Below are 20,441 nucleotides of genomic sequence, written 5' to 3'. Positions count from 1 at the left end.
ACATACCTTTTATTATTTAAGGAGGGAGAATTGTTCTTACACATTATGTTATTTTACTTATTTTTTTACAGGTCCGCTTCTTGAGTGATATCAGTGGTCCCGGACGCAGCTATACCCTTGCCATTGATCCTGCCAATCAAAAGGCTTTGGAAAGTCACATGCAATATCAAGAATTGAATTACGAGCTCACCATTGATGATTTGCAAGAGTAAGTTTGGGGCAATTTTCGAAAATATACACTAGATCCCCGACTAGCTTCGTCATGAATTGTGTAGAGTTTAAACCCCGAAATTAATTGATTTGTTTAATTTCCTCCCCCAGAGTATTGGAACAAAGTATGCCCGCCAATATAGGACTTTTCAACGACACCATGACCTGGACAAAATATCATCAATTGGCTGATATTTATGATTGGTTGGACATCCTTGTACTTAAGAATATGTTCAAAGTAACACCTTTCATTATTGGCAAATCATATGAAGGTCGTCCCATTAAGGCTGTTAGGATTTCCACCAAACCTGGAAACAAGGCCATCTTCGTTGAATCCAACATCCATGCCATTGAATGGATTTCCTCGGCCACCACCACATGTTTCATTAATAATTTGCTCAAGGCCGAAACTGCTGAGATGAAAGAATTGTTGATGAATTACGATTGGATTTATGTACCTGTTTTGAACCCCGATGGTCTCGAGTATACTCACAATGTTGAACGTTTGTGGCGCAAGAACCGCAAGCCAACCGGTTTCTCCAATTCCTCGGGTATTTGCTATGGTACCGATATGAATCGTAACTTTGATTATAAATGGGGAGGTAGGTAGATCTATGGAGAATACATCAAAACAGAGTAATGAAACCAATTCTCATTTTATTAGGTGCCGGCTACAACATTGATGTCCCCTGTGACCATTGGTATGGCGGTGCTGTCCCTGATAGCGAACCTGAAGTTTTGGCTTTGGAAAATTTCGTTAATGCCTTCCCTGAGGGTTACATTCGCATGTATTTGGCTTTCCATTCATTTGGCAACTTCGTCTTGTTGCCCTATGGCCACACCAGTGAAGAATTCCCACCCAACTATGATCAGATGATGCGTATTGCCAATGCCTTTGCTGATGGTGCCAGGGTGAAGTATGGTACTGAATTCAAAAGTGGTGCCAGTGGTCTTTTGAATTGTAAGTGACATGATAATTTAATTTTCGTGAATAAATTAATTATATCTTATATTTACTTCAATAGATCCCGTTTCCGGTTCGGCCAAGGATTGGGCCTATGGTGTTAAGAATATCCCATTCACTGCCACCATTGAATTGCGTGATGATGGCTCCAAATATGGTTTCTTCTTGCCTGCTTCTCAAATTTTGGAAGTTTGTGCCGAAGTAACTGATGGTTTAATTGAAATGGTCCAACAAGCCCGCAAAGAAGGACTCTTCGATTGATTTCCTCATCGTTTGCTATAAACAAATTTTGATTCTTTCATATATTTTTTTTCGTAATGAGGCTAATAAAATCAGTATTTTTATTTGAATTATAATTGGCTTAGTGGTTTATCTTACAATTTATTAGGAATGTGACGAAATTTGTTACCACTTATCTGGCTCCCCAAATAATACCGAAACGCCAAAGCACTTTAAAAAGACTTCGGGATTGGGTATGAATTTACCTTCGCCGCGTACAGTTTGTTTTTATGGTTCGACAAATGTACAATCTGCAACAACTTTTGCAAGAACGTTTCTACCTGTAAAGTACTAAAATGTGGTAGCTATGCTTTACAGGTATGAATGTATTGAAGTATAAAGAAAAACTTTATGTTATTCCGACGGTGTTGTCAGTCTCCTATTAATGGATAGGCGGAAGGGTGATTTTTATATTATCAGATAAAAATAGTTTAACTTGAGGTAATCAAGTATAATCGGAATTCATGGTTATAAATCCCCAAACACCACAACAAGGAATGTGTTATCCTAAAATAAAAAACAACAATATTCCTTATTTAAAATAATAATGTTACTTTGCAGAACCAAAATCCTGCAACTGTAGTCAACGCTATCCCAATAAACATGCAGCTAACAGACGAAACTAGTGCTGTATTCATAAAATGTGCTTTGGCTACTCTTCATCAATGTTACATTCCCTTGTGCTCATTGCCAGATCTCATCCATGTTAGTTGGTGATCTTTAAAAAACTATCATTCCTCGATTAAACTTTCGATCAGACAGCGGCCAAAAATGCTCAAAACCAACTACCTTGGAGGACAAATTTATTTATGAGAATTGATAAAAAAACACTCCAGTTAGAATAAATATGAAATTTGATATTGATACGTCAAGTAATTTTGTATAACAAAGGTTCAAATCTGACAAACTGCGTTTTTATACCCTTCACCACACTGTGGTACAGGGTATTATGTCTTTGTGCATATGTTTGTAACAGGCAGAAGGAAACGAGATAGACACATGATTCCTTTTGAGAATATGCATAGAATCACTTTTTAAATCGATTTATGCATGTCCGTCCGTCTGTCTGTCTGTCCATGTTAAATTGTAAACAAAGTACAGGTCGCATTGGATGATATTTGGTAAGGTCACTTATTTGGCCCAAGGACGAACCCTGTTGAAATTGGGAAAAATCGGTTCAGATTTAGATATAGCTCCCATATATATTTTCGTCCGATTTAAGGTAAATGGTGTACCAAAGTCTCTATACATCGTTCGATTTGCATTCCTGCAAAATTAATACGGAATTTGGCACAGCGTACTGAATTAGGAGTAGAATGATGTGTGTTAAGTTTCCAGAAAATCGGTCCAGATTTAGATATAGCTCCTATATATATATATATATATATATTCGTCCGATTTAATGTAAATGGTGTACCAAAGTCCCTATATATCTTTTGATTTGCACGAAATTTGGTACATCGTACTAAATTAGGTCTAGAATGATGTGTGCAAAGTTTCGTGAAAATCGGTCCTGATTTAGATATAGCTCCCATATATATTTTCGTCCGATTTTATGTAAATGGTGTACCAAAGTCCCTATATATCTTTCGATTTACACAAAATTTGGCATAGCGTACTGTATTAGGTCTAGAATGATGTGTGTTAAGTTTCCTAAAAATCAGTCCAGATTTAGATATAGCTCCCATATATATTTCCTTCCGATTTAATTTAAATAGTGTACCAAAGACCCTATATATCTTTCGATTTGCACGAAATTTGGCACAGGGGACTGAATTAGGTCTAGCATGATGTGTGTTAAGTTTCCTGAAAATTTGTCCAGATTTAGATATAGCAGCCATATATATTTTTATAGGCCCAAAAAGTGAATTTCTCAAAACCCTTTGTATGGGAGGTATACCAAATATTGGTCCGATCTATCCAATTTTTTATTACTTGATCTTCAGGTCAATAATAAACACTTGTACCAAATTTCATCCACCTATTTTTGACCGCTGTTTATATGAACTCACATAGTGCGACACTGATCAATTAAAATTTTTGTTTTTACAACCAATTTCTAGAAATCTACGAGGTGTGCGTAGGATATGCATCTTGTTGAAACTGTAACCCCTCCATGGGATATAAACTTTACTCCACATATTCGGGCAAATTGGTTTGAAGAATATTGAGATAGTATTCCTTCTTTAATATGCCTTCTATCTTAACTAGTGTACGAACGTTCAAACTTTTTTTTGTGGAAATATATTAGGTAGAACATTTTTGGTTGACTTCTTAGTAGACAATAGTTCCGTTCCAGAACCTAAAAGAATCTACTAATTTTACAAGTTTTGCAACTTTTTACGCGAAAGCCGTTCCTGAACCCATAAAACTGGTAAATCATTGAATCAAATTTAAGAGAGCACAAAACAAAATTGCTTTCTCTTTGTAAACTTTTTACTCGAGAAATTTGGTCGAGTAAAAATGAATGCTTACTTCTGATTGACTGTTATGTTGATTTTGAAGCATTACCATTCCGAACTTTTCAAATTATTTTGTGCTCTGAGAGTTATTTTGAAATGGTTCCCTTACTTTACTAGATTTACTATTAAAAAGTACTGGAACATACCAAATGTTCCAACATTCATACACCTTTGTAGTCCACTCTTTTTGTTTTGGAAGATAAGGGCCTTGGGCCTCGCCCCCATGTAAAGCGATGTTAAACCCCTTTTTAGCCCTCCAGCATTGCAAATTAAGATTCTTTCCCCTATTGAAATTGGAGAACATGGGTTCAGATTAAATATAGGGCCAATATATATGTTCGATCCATTTCATGTAAGTGGTGCACCAAACTCCCAAAGTTGCTCCTAATTGAGACAACATTTTGCAAAACGTATTGATTTTTTTTTTTTAAATCGGTTCTGATTAAGATATACCTCCCATATATATTTTCGTCCAATTTTATATGAACAGTGCGCCAAACTCCCATAGTTTGTGCGATTGAGACGAAATTTTGCAGGGTGTATTGAATTGTGTCTAGAATAATGTGTGCATGTGATCGGATCGGATACAGCTCCCATAGATATTTTCGTCCGATTTTATATTTATATATTGAGACGAAACGTCATTCTATATCTAATTCAGTAGGCTATACGAAATTTCGTGCAAATCGAAAGATGTATAGGGACTTTGGTGCACCATTTACTTAAAATCGGACGAAACTATATATGGGAGCTTTATCTAAATCTAGACCGATTTTCACGAAACTTAGCACACATCATTCTAGACCTAATTCAGTAGGATATACCAAATTTCGTGCAAATCGAAAGATATACAGGGACTTTGGTACCCCATTTACATTAAATCGGACGAAACTAAATCTGAACCGATTTTCTCCAATTTCAATAGTGTTCGGCCTTGGGCCAATTAAGTGACATCTGCCAAATTTCATCCAAATTGGATCATAAATGCGACCTGTACTTTGTTCACGAAAATACATGGACGGACGGACGGACATGCATAAATCGATTCAGAAAGTGATTCTATGCATATTCTCAAAAGGAACCATGGGTCTATCTCGATAATTTTTGCCTGTTACAAACATATGCACAAAGACATTATACCCTGTATCACAGTGTGGTGAAGGGTATAACAAGGGGTTATATGGGGACTACCCCTAAAATGGGGTGAATATTAATAATTTTTGGTAGGGAGATTTGTTACCATATACGACTACAAAATACCAAATTACAGCAAAATCGGTTGAAAAACACGCTCAAGAACCTCAAAATACCGAAAATTGGGGGCTATCCGAAAAAATGGAGCGATTTTGTACCTACTAAGAACTCAAAATACTAAATTACAGCCATTTCGGCGGAAAAATACGATCAAAACCCACAAAATACTGAAAATTAGTAGGTACCGTTATATGGAGGCTACCAGAAAAAGTGGACCTATATTTATAATTTTTTGTGGAGACATTTATTACCCAATAAGAACCCAATGTAGCAAATTTCAACGAATTCCGTTAAAAAACATGCTCATGAACCCCAAAATACCGAAAATGTGGGGTACCCTTATATGGGAGCTATGCCTAAACGTGGACCGATAAAGCCCATCTTCGAATTTGGCCTGCCGGCGTCATCTCAATGGCGATCTATCTCAATTCATTTAGACGCTAGAGTGATTACAACAGACAGACGGACAATGTTATTTCGTCATAGAATTTTACGCTGATCAAGAATATATATACTTTATAGGGTCGGAAATGATTATTTCGATGAGTTACAAAAGGAAAAACAAAATTAATATACCCTTCATACTATGGTGGAGGGTATAAAAAGCCGGTCGTAACCGAATATATGATAAACCAGCAAAGAAAGTAGTAAAGTCGGACTCGGGCGACTATACGACATCCTTCACCACTTTGGGTATGTTGTACATATGAATCCTCACAATTGCATTTCACTGTTACTCGAAGGAACATGCTCATGTTCCTTCGGCAACCTATGATAAATTTAATTTTATTCGGGCAGATTTAGAGTAGTCTGTGTACCATGGGACAAATTTATGGAAAACGATTTATAGCAAAATTGATACACGCTATTCAGTACGCCGCACTGTTAAAAATTTAATTTCAATCAGACATCCGTTCGAAATACATATGGAAGCTATGGCTGCATCTGCACCAATTTCAATGATACGCAATAACGTCATTCAAGTCTCAATTTGATACATTGTGCAAAATTTCGTGTTAATCGAACAAGCATTAGGAGTTCTAGAATGATTCTAGACTCAATTCATTACTCTATGCCACATTTCGTGCACATCGAATGATATATAGGGACTTTGGTGCACCATTTACAAAAAATCGGACGAAAATATATATGGGAGCTATATCTAAATCCGAACCGATTTTCCCGAAACTTAACCCAAATCACTCTAGACTTCATTCACCGAAATTTTACTGAAACTTACCACTCATCATTTCAGACTTAATTCAGTACGCTATGCCAAATTTCATGCAAATCGAATGATATATAGGGACATTGGTGCAACATTTACATAAAATCGGACGATAATATATATGGGAGCTATATCTAAATGTGGACCGATTTTCTTGAAACTTAGCACACATCGTTCTTGACATAATTCAGTACGCTGTGTCAAAATTTCGTGCAAATCGAATGATATATAGGGACATTGGTGGACCATTTACTGAAAATCGGACGAAACTATATATGGGAGCTATATCTAAATCTGAACCGATTTTCACGAAATTTTACACACATCTCTCTAGACTTAATTTAGTATGATATGCCAAATTTGGTACAAATCGAAAGACATATAGGTACTTTGGTGCACCATTTACCTTAAATCGGACGAAAATATATATGGGAGCTATATCTAAATCTGAAAAGATTTTTGCCAATTTCAATAGGGTCCTTGGGCCAAATAGATGAGCTGTGCCAAATTTCATCCAATTCGGATAATAACTGCGACCTGTACTTTGTTTACAATTTAACATGGACAGACGGACGGACATGCATAAATCGACTCAGAAATCGATTCAATGCATATTCTCAAAAGGAACCATGGGTCTATCTCGTTTTCTTTTGCCTGTTACAAATATATGCACAAAGACATAATACCCTGTACCACAGTGTGGTGAAGGGTATAAACATAATATGATTTGAAGATACATAAAATTTAATTATATTTCATAAAAATTAATATGAGAGTGCAATATAATTCCAAGCTTATTTTTATAGACGTAATATATATGTACCTTGACGGTTTTAAAAACTTACAACAGAATTAACTCGGTCACTTCAGAAAACCGGGTGCACGTGAGGTATCTGATAAGATTTAAGTTCCATTTCGAGCCTACTGCGCTTCCATAGAATTACCAATAATAATGAGCCATAGAGAACCATTTTACAATTTATGTTTCCCATTTTGAAATTTAGTATATTCAACATTAATTAGAAATACTAATTTGTCAAAGCTATCAACTAGTGACTCAGTTACGCCATTTGCATACAATAACGAAATTTTAAGAAAAGGGCTAGACTTTATATACAAAGTATATAATATCAATGGTAATAACAATAAATCAATAAAATATTTGTTTTCAAGTCCTACCCTAACACCGCAGATAAAAATCATCACTAGGGGTGGTGATATATTATTTCTGATCAACCAAACAAACACATAATAATAATGAAAAGGCAATAACCAATCCGAACATTACTTCCCTGTATACGACCTTTAGCCATAATAATTTTTTATTAGTGTTGTTATCCACATAAAAAAGAAAGATATTGAAATAAGACGTAAATGCGATTTGGCACATGTAGGCTAAATTTGATAAATTTTGGTCGGTGAAATTGGCCCCCTTTAAAATTTAATAACCCCCAAAAATAGAGATAAGAAATCTTTGCCAAAATCATATCTGCTAGGGGTCTTTGCTCCAGATAATTTTGTATATAAAGTCGATTGTGAGCTATAAACAAAGCAGAGTCTTCATTTGCAAGCCTTCGTATACACCATGTATTATAACATTGGCAATTACAGTTGCCCTCCTTGGAGTGACAGCAGCCTTCAAGCCACCAGCAGCCCGATATGATGGCTTCAAAGTCTATAAAGTTTTTGTCAAGGATGAACAGCAATTGTCGGAATATAAGAAATTGGCCAACAATATTCCTGTGAGTATTCAACATACCTTTTATTATTTAAGGAGGGGGAATTGTTCTTACACATTATGTTATTTTACTTAATTTTCGTTTTTTATAGGTCCGCTTCTTGAGTGATATCAGTGGCCCCGGACGCAGCTATACCCTTGCCATTGATCCCGCCAATCAAAAGGCCTTGGAAAGTCACATGCAATATCAAGAATTAAATTATGAGCTCACCATTGACGATTTGCAAGAGTAAGTTTGGTCCAATTTTCGAAAATATACACTAGATCCTCGACTAGCTTCGTTATGAATTGTGTAGAGTTTAAAACTCGAAATTAATTGATTTGTGTAATTTCCTCCCCCAGAGTATTGGAACAAAGTATGCCCGCCAATATGGGACTTTTCAACGACACCATGACCTGGACAAAATATCATCAATTGGCTGATATTTATGATTGGTTGGACATCCTTGTACTTAAGAATATGTTCAAAGTAACACCTTTCATTATTGGCAAATCATATGAAGGTCGCCCTATTAAGGCTGTTAGGATTTCCACCAAACCTGGAAACAAGGCCGTCTTTGTTGAATCCAACATCCATGCCATTGAATGGATTTCCTCCGCCACCACCACATGTTTCATTAATAATTTACTCAAGGCCGAAACTGCTGAGATGAAAGAGTTGTTGATGAATTACGATTGGATTTATGTACCCGTTTTGAATCCTGATGGTTTGGAATATACTCACAATGTTGAACGTTTGTGGCGCAAGAACCGCAAGCCAACTGGTTTCTCCAACTCCTCGGGTATTTGCTATGGTACCGATATGAATCGTAACTTTGATTATAAGTGGGGAGGTAGGTAGATCTATGGAGAATACATCAAAACAGGGTAATGAAACCAATTCTCATTTTATTAGGTGCCGGCTACAACATTGATGTCCCCTGTGACCACTGGTATGGCGGTGCTGTCCCTGATAGCGAACCAGAAGTTTTGGCTTTGGAAAATTTCGTTAATGCCTTCCCTGAGGGTTACATTCGCATGTATTTGGCTTTCCATTCATTTGGCAACTTCGTCTTGTTGCCCTATGGCCACACCAGTGAAGAATTCCCACCCAACTATGATCAGATGATGCGTATTGCCAATGCCTTTGCTGATGGTGCCAGGGTGAAGTATGGTACAGAATTCAAAAGTGGTGCCAGTGGCCTTTTGAATTGTAAGTGACATGATAATTTAATATTCGTGAATAAACTAATTATATCTTATATTTACTTCAATAGATCCCGTTTCCGGTTCGGCCAAGGATTGGGCCTATGGTGTTAAGAATATCCCATTCACTGCCACCATTGAATTGCGTGATGATGGCTCCAAATATGGTTTCTTCTTGCCTGCTTCTCAAATTTTGGAAGTTTGTGCCGAAGTAACTGATGGTTTAATTGAAATGGTCAAACAAGCCCGCAAAGAAGGACTCTTCGATTGATCCCCGCAAAGTTTGCTAAAAATGAATTTAGGTTCTATCTTATATTTTTTTCTTAATGAGGCTAATAAAATCAGTATTTTTATTTGAATTATAATTGGCTTAGTGGTATTTCTTACAATTTATTAGGGATGTGACGAAATTTGTTACCACTTATCTGGCTACCCAAATAAGACCGAATTGGCAAGGGACTTCGGAAATGAGTTAGAATTTACTTCCACTGCGGACAGTTTATATGGTTCGGCAAATGTACAAACTCCAAGGACAATTTTTGAAAGAAATGAAATGTGCAAGGTATGCTTTAAAAGTATGCAGCAAAAGATTAAAACATGGAATGACACATTTTGAAGTATGAAGAAAAACTTTATGTTGTCCCAACGGTGTTGCCGGTATCCTAGTAAAGGGTAGGCGAAAGCTGGATGATCATACTTATCTGATATAAATAGTTAAATTTGAGTTAACAGAATTCAAGCTTATTAATCCCCGAAAAGCATAAATTCGTGGAGTTCCCCTAAAATAAGAAGCAGCAATGAGGAAAAAATCTAGCAAACTGCAATGAAGGATATCCTGATAACCATGCAGCTAACTGGAACTGCACCCAATCTTCTTAAATAGGCGGGGAATGGAAACCAAATTCCGAGTCGGAAAACGAATGTAAAATCGACATAACCTTCTTAGAGTGCTTGAGAAGAGAATAAGTTAGTGGAAGTAGTGAGCAAGGATATTGCCACGCTCACGTCCAAGCTACGTTTAAAATAAAATTGGTTTACGTCACCACAGGTTCATAGTAGAACGTACACTTAAGGCAGTCGAAAGCCTATTGAGCACTCTTGTAGGAGAGGAATTTTGTGTTCTTAGTGAATTCCTTTAAACTTTTTCATTCATTCATTCTAGGAACAGTCCTTTTGAAAGCAGAATTTTCTTGTAGCGATTGATAACTAATACACACACCTACAATTTCTTCCATGGTATACACATGTTTTTGCGCAACCGTTTTGGAAGTGTGTTAATGGCTCAGAACGTTAAGTGGTCTGGCAACATTTGTGTTGCTCCGAGGACCTAGGTTCGCTGAAATTAATTTTTGTTATTTGAATTTTGCCTTGTAAGAGCAGTGATCATTTCAAAGTAATTTTAAGTGATTATTTATACTCTTTCGACTGTTCCTAGAATAAAGACAAATGTCGAACTTTGATAAATTTGAATTTAATTCGCATATGTAAGTTGCGCATCAGGGCGGAATAAATACAAGTTATCAACGTACGACCTTTGTAAAGCCACACAGTCCAATATGCCTGATGAGCCGCTTAACCAACGGCGAAACGCGTCGCATAATGATGAGTACGTAGGTTCTTCTCCTGGCTTTCCTTTTCATTGCAAAACTTAGATCATCAAGATCGAAAAAGTATAAATAATCACTTAAAATTACTTTGAAATTATCACTGCCCTTACAAGGCAAAATTCAAATAACAAAAATTTTTTATTTTAGCTTGAATCTCCGCCTGCACGATCATATTGTGTTCTAACAGGCGAATTTCGGTTCATGGTTCTTCAATAAAATATAGCAGACATTCCTGCTAGCCAGGAGCCATCTGTGTAGAGACAGTTACCTGAGGACATTTGTGCTATTGTGCAATGATTATCTGTCATCCTTCTCCCAACTAAAACCTATTTTCTATAACAAACCTAGATAAGGTGTCAATATGGGAACCATTGGCCCATTCCTTCTGGTATCTCTCGCACAACCTGTCAACATTTTGAAAATTTGTTAATCCAATATCAACCAAGTGGAACGTCCGATTTCAAAATTCAAATAAAGTTCATAGATGTATAAAGATCGGTTCACTCTTTCTCATACTTAACCCACAACAATTTTTAAAAATATTTTTTTAAAGGAACTCCTGGCATTTGAAATGTATTTGTTTGAAGAAAAAACATTTAGTTCGGTCGGGCCCAAAGTACTTAAAACTGCGGAGTACCGTTATAAGGAGAGATTTGGTACCCACTAAGACATTTGGTGCCCACTAAGAAAGCTAGGTGCCCAATAAAAGCGACATCGGTTGAAAAACACACCAAGAACCCTAAAATACCGAAAATGGGGGGAGGGGGTTAGAATTTGGCACACAATTTGTGGTTAAATTTGGCACCCACGAAGAACCTATTGCACTAAATTTCAGCGAACTCTGTTCAAAAACGAGCTCTAGAACAACAAAAAACCGAAAATTGGGGGTACCCTTATATGGGGCTATGCCGAAAAGTGGGCCGATATAGCTCACCTGCAGACAATTTAGAGGCTAGAGTCATTACAACAGACAGACGGACGCTAAATCGTCCAAGAAATGTACACTGATCAAGAATACATCGAATTCGCGACCATCCCCTTCTGCGTGCACCATCGGTAGGCTCGCTTTTATATGCCTTTTGAGCTGGGGCTTTTTCATCCATTCTTACAACATGACCTAGCCACCGTAGTCGATGCCGCTCGATACGTCTGACTATGTCGATATCCGAGTATATATATATATATACATTCATTCGGCGATATTCACCGTCGACGCAGATCGGGCTGTTGATCCACGTTCCAAGATGTTGATTTTCTACTTGGTCTTTCCTCTAATTCGTGGCCTTCCCCTTCTACGGGAACCATTAGTAGGCTCGTTTTTATATGCCTTTTGCGCTGTGGCATTTTCATTCATCCGCACAACATGGCCTAGCCACCGTACATGGGTACTGCTTGCGCACGTACCCATGCTTCTGCTCAGAGTGCCATTTTTGTTCACCTTTGCGTCTCGTATGGATAGGGCTGTCGAATGCGGCTTTATAGTCTACAAATAGGTGGTATGTGTCGATGTGTTTTTCATGGGTCTTTTTCAGGATTTGGCGCAGAGTGAAAATCTGGTCAATGGTTGATTTGCCATGTCTGAAGCCGCATTCAATCGTTCACACAGCACACTGGATATCACTTTATATGCGATGGGAAGGAGATTTATTCCTCTATAGTTGACACATATCGTCTTGTCTTCTTTATTGTGCACGGGACACAGGATGCTGAGGTTCCAATCATTGGTCATGCATTCATCTAGCCAAATTGTACTAATCAGCTGGTGCATGCTCCTGACCAGCATCTGGCCAAGAGTCTTGAATAGTTCGGCTGGCTCGTGCTGCTTTGTTTGTTCTTGTGCCGATTAATTGCTTTTATGACCTCATCTTGGCTAGGTGGTATACACTCTATACCATCATCTCTTATTGGTTCTGGGGTATCTTCTTCATCGCCACTATTTGATACTAGAAGCTTTTCGAAATGCTCCTTCCAGATCCTCAACACTCTGTCTGTATCTGTCACCAGGTTTCCTTCTTCATCTCTTCAGGAGGTTGTGCCTGCACCAAAGCCTTCGGTTTGGTGTTTTACTTGTTGGTAAAATTTCCGGACTTCATTCTGACTCCTGTACATCTCGATTTGCTCATGCTCACGTTTTTCTTGTTCTTTCTGAAAACACGTTTCTCCTCTCTCCTTTTCTCCCGATAATTCTCCATCACGTTACGTGTTGCTACTGTCTGCAGGGTTGCCCTATACGCTGCGTTTTTCACATCAGTAGTGGTGGTGGTTTTTGGTACCCAAGTGTTTCTTTTGCTGCAGTTTGTATACTATTATCGGGACAAGAAGTGTATTCTTCAAGCAGATAGGTAAGTTGAGCGGAGTAGGCCTCGGCTACCTGTTGTGTTTGCAGCTTTTCGACGTCGAGTTTCCGTGTTGTATTAGATCGCACCTTTGCTGCAACATTAAGACAGGCGCGTACATTGGCTGCCACAAGGTAATGGTCCGAATCGATATTCGCTCCTCGGATCGAGGAGCGTTACTTGATCAGGAGAGATCCAGGTGGCCTTGTGTATATCGAGATGCTTGAATCTGGTGCTGCTAACTACCATGTTTTTTGCTGACGCGAAGTCAATCAACCTCATGCCGTTGTCGTTTGGTTTTCTTTTTCTTAGCTTTTTCATAGTAGGTTGGGTTTTCCGAGAGTGGGCAACTAACCCGACGCCTCAACCCATTTTTTATAGTTCTTATGGGTGAACTCGCGACACATATTAGATCACTATTTCATCGGGTGATGAGAATAGCTCCCCAGGTTGCAGGTGAGGAAGTTTAAGAAATTCGTACCTATGTCTACGAAAAGTTGGTGAACGGATAGAGCTGGACTAAGGTAGTTTTGGAAATTCGTACTTATGGTTAGATTTATATAGGTTTGGAATATAAATGCAAAAAGCACAGAATGGTACCAAATCTGGTACAATTTGGCTTTACGTAAACATACAGATCTGAAAAGTTTAAATTTGGACTTACAATTACTGTTTAAAAGCAGGTTTGAAATATGGGTACGAAAAGTTCAGAAAGGTACCAAATCTGGTACAATTTGGTTTTTAATAAACATACAGAGCTGGAATTTTTAAATTTGGACTTACGATTACTATTTAAAATCAGGATTGAGGTACTTTGGAAATTTGTACTTATGAGTAAAAAAGTACTAAATTTGGTACAATTTGAACTTTGGTGAAATTACGATTATTGTTAGAGTGTAGGACTGATGTAGTTTTAGAAATTCTTATATTAGAGTATAAAAATTACTAAATTGTGCTAAATTTGGAACAATTTGGATTTGGTTACATCCTGAGATTTGGAATTTAGATGACTCTTGAAATGTTGTATTGAGTGTGTACGAATAGTAAATAGAATAGAAAATACACTAATTTTGGATTTGGGTAACGGAGAGAGCTGGAAATCTAAAATTTGAAATGTGGGTCATTGACGGAGAGTTAGAAAGAAGTGTCAAAGAGGTTTTTGTACTAAATTTAGTGGTGGTGGTATGTCTACTTATGTACGTAAATATATAATTGGAATTCTGATTTATTTTTAATCAGTGTAATGTAATATGAAAGATATTTCGGAAAATAGTGCTTATGTGTATGAAGAGTACTAAATTATAATAAACATTATATTAGATGTAGGAATAGAGATGGAATTCAAAACTATAGAAAAACAAATTATAAAGTATTCACGACTTTCATAAGAAATATTATTTTTTTATTCCCTTTCCGCATACGAAGTAACGGACATTTTGCTAGTAATTTAATAACTCGACTGTTCCAAGTCCTACCCTAACACCCAAGATAAGATTCATATCTCGGGGGGTGAATTTTATGAATTCTGATCAAACAAACAACAACATAATAAGAAGGCAATAACCAAAACGAGCAATACTTCCTTGTATACAACCTCTAGTTATAAATTTGTATTATATACATAAACAAAAACGATATTGAAATTAGATATTGATGTGAGCTATAATTTATAATTATTTGGTCTGTGAAATTGGCCCCTTTAAATTTTAATAACCCCCAAAAATAAAGATAAGAAATATTGTCAATAAAAAATCTGTTTGGGGTCTATATTCCAGATAATTTTGTATATAAAGTCGATTATGATTTATAAACAAATCATAGTCGTCATTTGCCAGCAATCGCATAAACCATGAAATTATTCGCAGTATTGGCAATTACAGTTGCCCTCCTTGGAGTGACAGCAGACTTCAAGCCACCAGCAGCCCGATATAATGGTTTCAAAATATTCCTTATTCTTTAAGGAGGGGAAATTGTTCTTATGTTATTTTACTTGATTTTTATTTTACAGGTCCGCTTCTTGAACGATATCAGCGGTCCCGGACGAAGCTATACCCTTGCCATTGATCCTGCCAATCAAAAGGCTTTGGAAAGTCACATGCAATATCAAGAATTGAATTATGGGCTCACCATTGATGATTTGTGCAAGAGTAAGTTTGAGTCAATTTTGGAACATATATACTAATCGTGACTCGATTTGCGTTGCGTTTTTCCGATGTACACTAACGATGCAAGTCGGGGCTTTATTATATTTCAAAATATATTTACGTATACTGTCCCCAGTTACCAACTTTCGAAATTTTAATATTTAATTTTTTCTTCACCTCAGAGTATTGGAACAAAGCATGCCCACAAATGTAGAACTTTTCAACGGCACCATGACCTGGACAAAATACCATCAATTGGCTGATATTTATGATTGGTTGTACATCATTGTACTTATGAATATGTTCAAAGTAACACCTTTCATTATTGGCAAATCATATGAAGGTCGTCCCATTAAGGCTGTTAGAATTTCCACCAAACCTGGAAACAATGCAATTTTCATTAAATCCAACATCCATGTTTCATTAATAATTTGTTCAGGGCCGAAACTAAGGAAATGAAAAAGCTATTGAGAATTTACGATTGGATTTATGTACCCGTTTTATAATGTTGAACGTTTGTGGCGTAAGAATCGCAAACCAACCGGTTTCTCCAACTCCTCGGGTATTTGCTATGGTACCGATATGAATCGTAAAATTGATTATAAGTGGGGAGGTAGGTAGATCTATGGAGAATACATCAAAACAGGGTAATAAAACCAATGACCACTGGTATGGCGGTGCTGTCCCTGATAGCGAACCAGAAATTTTGGCTTTAGAAAATTTTGTTAATGCCTTCCCTGAGGGTTACATTCGCATGTATTTGCCTTTCCATTCATACGGCAACTACGTCTTGTTGCCCTATGGCCATACCAGTGAAGAATTCCCACCCAACTATGATCAAATGATGCGTATTGCCAATGCCTTTGCTGATGTTGCCAGGATGAAATATGGTACTGAATTCAGAAGTGGTCTTTTGAATTGTAAGTGACATGATGATTTCATATACCTAAATAAATTATTTATATCTTATTTGTTAATTTCAATACATCCCGTATCCGGTTTATGCCAAGGATTTGGCATATGGTGTTAAGAATTGCGTGACGATGGTTCCAAATATGGTTTCTTCTTGCCTGCGTCACAGATTGTGGATGTTTGTGTCGAAGTAACTGATGGTTTAATTGAAATGGTTCAACAAGCCCGCAAAGAAGAACTTTTTGACTGATTACCTCAATCTATGCTTGACGGAGCCGGAATTTAGTTTCGTACAGTTATCGTTTTAACAAGATTAATGAGGCTAATAAAATCAGTATGTTTATTTGAATTATAATTGGTTTTATGGAGTTTTTGTTAGTATATATGGATGACATGTCATGTATATTGCTATCGCCAATACTTTTAGATCTAATCAAATGGAACATGCCTAAGAATATGCTATAAAACTCGCCATTTATTCATTTCAAATTTATAAGCATTAGACATAAAATTAATCTTTAAAACGCAAAAATACATTTTACCAGTCATTCAATGGAGTGATCTACCTATAGGGTATTACAAATATTAGGTGAGAATCAACTTTCCACCAACATCACAATTGAATGGGTGATCGATTTGAAGTTTACACTTACTTACTTAGCTGGCTTGTAACAGAACGGTTTTTCCATAAGCCGAGTTAAAAAAACATTCACTTGGCTCGCTTTGCTGGGGCATCTTCATCCATTCTCGCTCGATACGTCTTACTATGTCGATGTCCGAGAATTGATGGTATAGCTAATGGTTCAATCCACGGCAATATTCACCGTCGATGCAAAACGGCCCATAGATCTTCCGGAGAACTTTTCTCTCAAACACCATCCTGCTTTTCCAGCAGGATGTTAAACAGGTCACACGACAAATTGTCACCTTTTCTGAATCCTCGTTCGGTATTGAAGGGCTCCGTGAGGTCCTTGCCGACATTAACTGCTGACCGTGTGCCACTTTAAATTATCTTTCATAGCCGTATTAATTTTACACGAATGCCGAAAGCAGACATGGCTTTAAACACCTCTGAACGGATAAGACTGTCGAATGCGGCTTTATAGTCGACGAATAGGTGAAATGTGTCGATGTGTTTTTCGTGGGGTTTTCCAGGATTTAGCGCAGTTAAAGTTATCTTGCATAGCCGTATTAATTTTACACGAATGCCGAAAGCAGGCATGGCTTTAAACACTTCTGAACGGATTGGACTGTCGAATGCGGGTTTATAGTCGACGAATAGGTGGAATGTGTCGATGTGTTTTTCGTGGGTTTTTCCAGGATTTAGCGCAGTGTGAAAATCTGGTCTATGGTGGATTTGTTAGACACTGAAGGCGCATTGTTGTGGCCCAATAATATCATCGACCGTCGTTCACACAGCACGTTGGGTACCACATTATATGCGATGGGAAAGAGACTTATTTCTCTATAGTTGTCACATATCATCTTCCCCCTTTTTTTGTGCACGGGACACAGGATGCTGAAGTTCCAATCATTGGGCATGCATTCCTCTAGCCAAATTGTATTAATCAGCTGCTGCATGCTCCTGACCAGCATCTGACCACCGGTCTTGAATAGTTCGACAATCTATACCATCATTTCTTCTTGATTCTGGAATATCTTCTTCACTGAAACTATTTGATACCAGAAGCTTTTCGAAATACTCCTTCCAGATCCTCAACACGCTGTCGGTATCTGTCACCAAATTTCCTTCTTCATGTCTAAAGAAAGATGTGCGTGCACCAAAGCCTTCGGTTTGGTATTTTACTAGTTGGTAAAATTTCCGGACTTTATTCTGAATCCTGTACATCCCGATTTGTCGCGCTCACGTTTTTTCTTGTTCACGTTCTTTCTCCTTTTTTTCTGACAATCCGTTTCGCCCGATAATTGCCCATTGCATTACGTGTAGCTACTGTCTGCAGGGTTGCGTTTTTCACAGCAGTAGCATTACGACACTGATTTCTTGATGATGGCTTTTGATACCCTAGGGTTGCTTTTGCTGCAGTTTGTAGAGAGTGGACAAAAGTCTTTGCCATTGTGCTTTTATATTATTATCGGGACAAGGAGTGCTTTTGTCAAGCAAGTGCGTAAGTTGAGCGGAGTTGACTTCTGCTATTTGTTGAGTATGCAGTTTTTCGATCGCACCTCTGCTGCTACATTAAGACGAGTGCGAACATTGGCTACCACAAGGTAATGGTCCGAATCGATATTCGCTCCTCGTATAGATCAAACGTCCACAACACTGGATGAAAGTCTTCTGTCTGTATATAAACATGATATATTTGATTTTTCGTTGCTTGATCGGGAGAAATCCAGGTGGCCTTGTGTATATCGAGATGCTTGAATCTGGTGCTGCCATGTTTTTTTATTTGCTGCCGCGAAATCAACCAACATCATGCCGTTTCAGATGTTTCTATATGGAGGCTGAATTTTCCGACGGTGGTCGTGGCTTTTTCATAGTAGGAGGGGTTTTCCGAGACTAAGCCGACGCCTCAACGCATGTTTTAGTTCTTATGGGTGAACTCGCGGCACATATCAGCTCACTATTTCAACGGATGATAAAAGTAGCTACGCCAGATGACACCGCGGGGAGGTCAATGTCAACAATTGAGATGAAAGAGGGACCAAGATAAGCCAGGGCTTTGCCATGTTAAGGCCAATCATAGCCGTTGCTTGGTATCTATCATCCCCTACGTCTACCTTTATGTGGGGCCATATTCAAACGTCCATTTTCAATACCAACTAGGGGTTATAGAAACCCACGTACAAAATGTACTTTTCTAAGTTCTTATTTTTTGCTGACCCTTTTGGCAAAACTCGAACAAAAACTTCATGCACATAACTAGATTAAGGCTACAATCTTCCATGTGAGAGATCACATTAGAGACTACAATATATCTAGTCTGGCATATACAAATAATCACCAGAACATGTAGCGATATTTTCGCTTTTGAAGATTGATACGTATGAGTTCTGCACGTGTTCCTCATTAATGAGCAAATTATGTCGACCTCAATTGCCTCTGTAAACATTATTTTATGATCTTCATTTCGCCAAACAGTCTGATTGCATATTTTTTTGCGATTGTACAGCAAAACAAAATGTTTGGCATATAAAATCATAATATGATTATTTTCAGTTTCTTATCTGACTGCATTATTTGCGAATTTCGATACTAATATTTATAAATTGATTTTGTGTCATGCAGTCAAATATTTAAGTGACAATATTTCTTATTACAATCCTAATCTATTTTAATTGCACGATTAATAATGCGTTACGATCATTCACCGTATGCCACTGCATTTTTTTGAGAAATGTTTGGAATTCTCGAAACTGAAAACGGCGAATTGTTTGTATATATATATATATATATATATATATTCAGAATAAAATTATAGATCGATTTAGCCACGTTCATATGTCTTTTGAAATCACAACAAAGATCTAAATATTTAAGATAAAGCTTTACACATATATTGTAACTATTCGAAGGATGTTTCTAATTACAAACAGAATATTTTGGTCCACATTACGAATTCCATTTGAATAAAATAATTTTTCCCCAAAAAAAAATGTTCACTATTGGTTTATGTTTTGATTTAGCCGTCATATAAAAGGCCCGAATCCCAATCGTTTCCTGTATTTTAAGGATTTAGACGCATTTTCCAATCACAATAGCTGCAATTTGGCACTACTTGCACAAGGTGAATAAAACAATTCTTCATAAAGGTCCCAAATAAAATTTGCAACATATAATATAAATTTTCTCTGAGCATAAACAACTCATTAGCAGACAATTTAGAATGACACAGTATCCATATTAAGAGCCCGACCGATTTAAGGTATTTTGTATGCCAATCACATGGTGAAGGGTAGCAAATGCTTGATCCGACCAAATATAACTACGTTGTTACTGATAAGCTCAACTATATGATACCTTAAAATACTCTGGGTCTTAAGTCGGTTGCCCATATGAAATTTCGGGTCAATGACATTTTTGTAGTGCCTTAGTCTGCTCACCATTAAAAAGAAATCAGAAGAAATTATATATAGGAGCTATATCTAAATCCGGAAAGATTT

The 20,441-nt window shown here is 37.2% G+C and overlaps 1 protein-coding gene and 1 pseudogene across 1 annotated transcript; both read left to right on the top strand.

Moving 5' to 3' along the window:
- The first annotated feature begins 367 nt into the window (after positions 1 to 367).
- Positions 368 to 9,591, top strand: LOC133337449 (zinc carboxypeptidase A 1-like). The gene is made up of 8 exons (XM_061545670.1): positions 368 to 812; positions 875 to 1,171; positions 1,236 to 1,433; positions 8,009 to 8,139; positions 8,228 to 8,364; positions 8,478 to 8,968; positions 9,031 to 9,327; positions 9,392 to 9,591. The coding sequence occupies exons 1-8, from the start codon at positions 371 to 373 to the stop codon at positions 9,589 to 9,591; spliced, it is 2,193 nt and encodes a 730-aa protein (XP_061401654.1). The 5' UTR covers positions 368 to 370.
- A 282-nt stretch (positions 9,592 to 9,873) lies between these two features.
- LOC133337448 (zinc carboxypeptidase-like) lies at positions 9,874 to 16,284 on the top strand (annotated as a pseudogene).
- The last annotated feature ends 4,157 nt before the right edge of the window (positions 16,285 to 20,441 follow it).

This window comes from Musca vetustissima, unplaced genomic scaffold, assembly GCF_032173495.1.
Source record: "Musca vetustissima isolate MV318-11 ecotype Yass unplaced genomic scaffold, APGP_CSIRO_Mvet_v1 utg7945, whole genome shotgun sequence".
Lineage (NCBI taxonomy): Eukaryota > Metazoa > Arthropoda > Insecta > Diptera > Muscidae > Musca > Musca vetustissima.
Note: the sequence above shows the minus strand (reverse complement) of the source record. Positions and strands in the feature narration are given on the sequence as shown.

Bases quoted from the DNA above. Each gene is read 5' to 3' on its own strand.
- LOC133337449 (XM_061545670.1), top strand. From the start codon at position 371: ATGACCTGGACAAAATATCATCAATTGGCTGATATTTATGATTGGTTG. The intron at 8,365-8,477 runs GTAAGTTTGGTC...TTCCTCCCCCAG, and splicing joins ACCATTGACGATTTGCAAGA to AGTATTGGAACAAAGTATGC. The intron at 9,328-9,391 runs GTAAGTGACATG...TTACTTCAATAG, and splicing joins TGCCAGTGGCCTTTTGAATT to ATCCCGTTTCCGGTTCGGCC.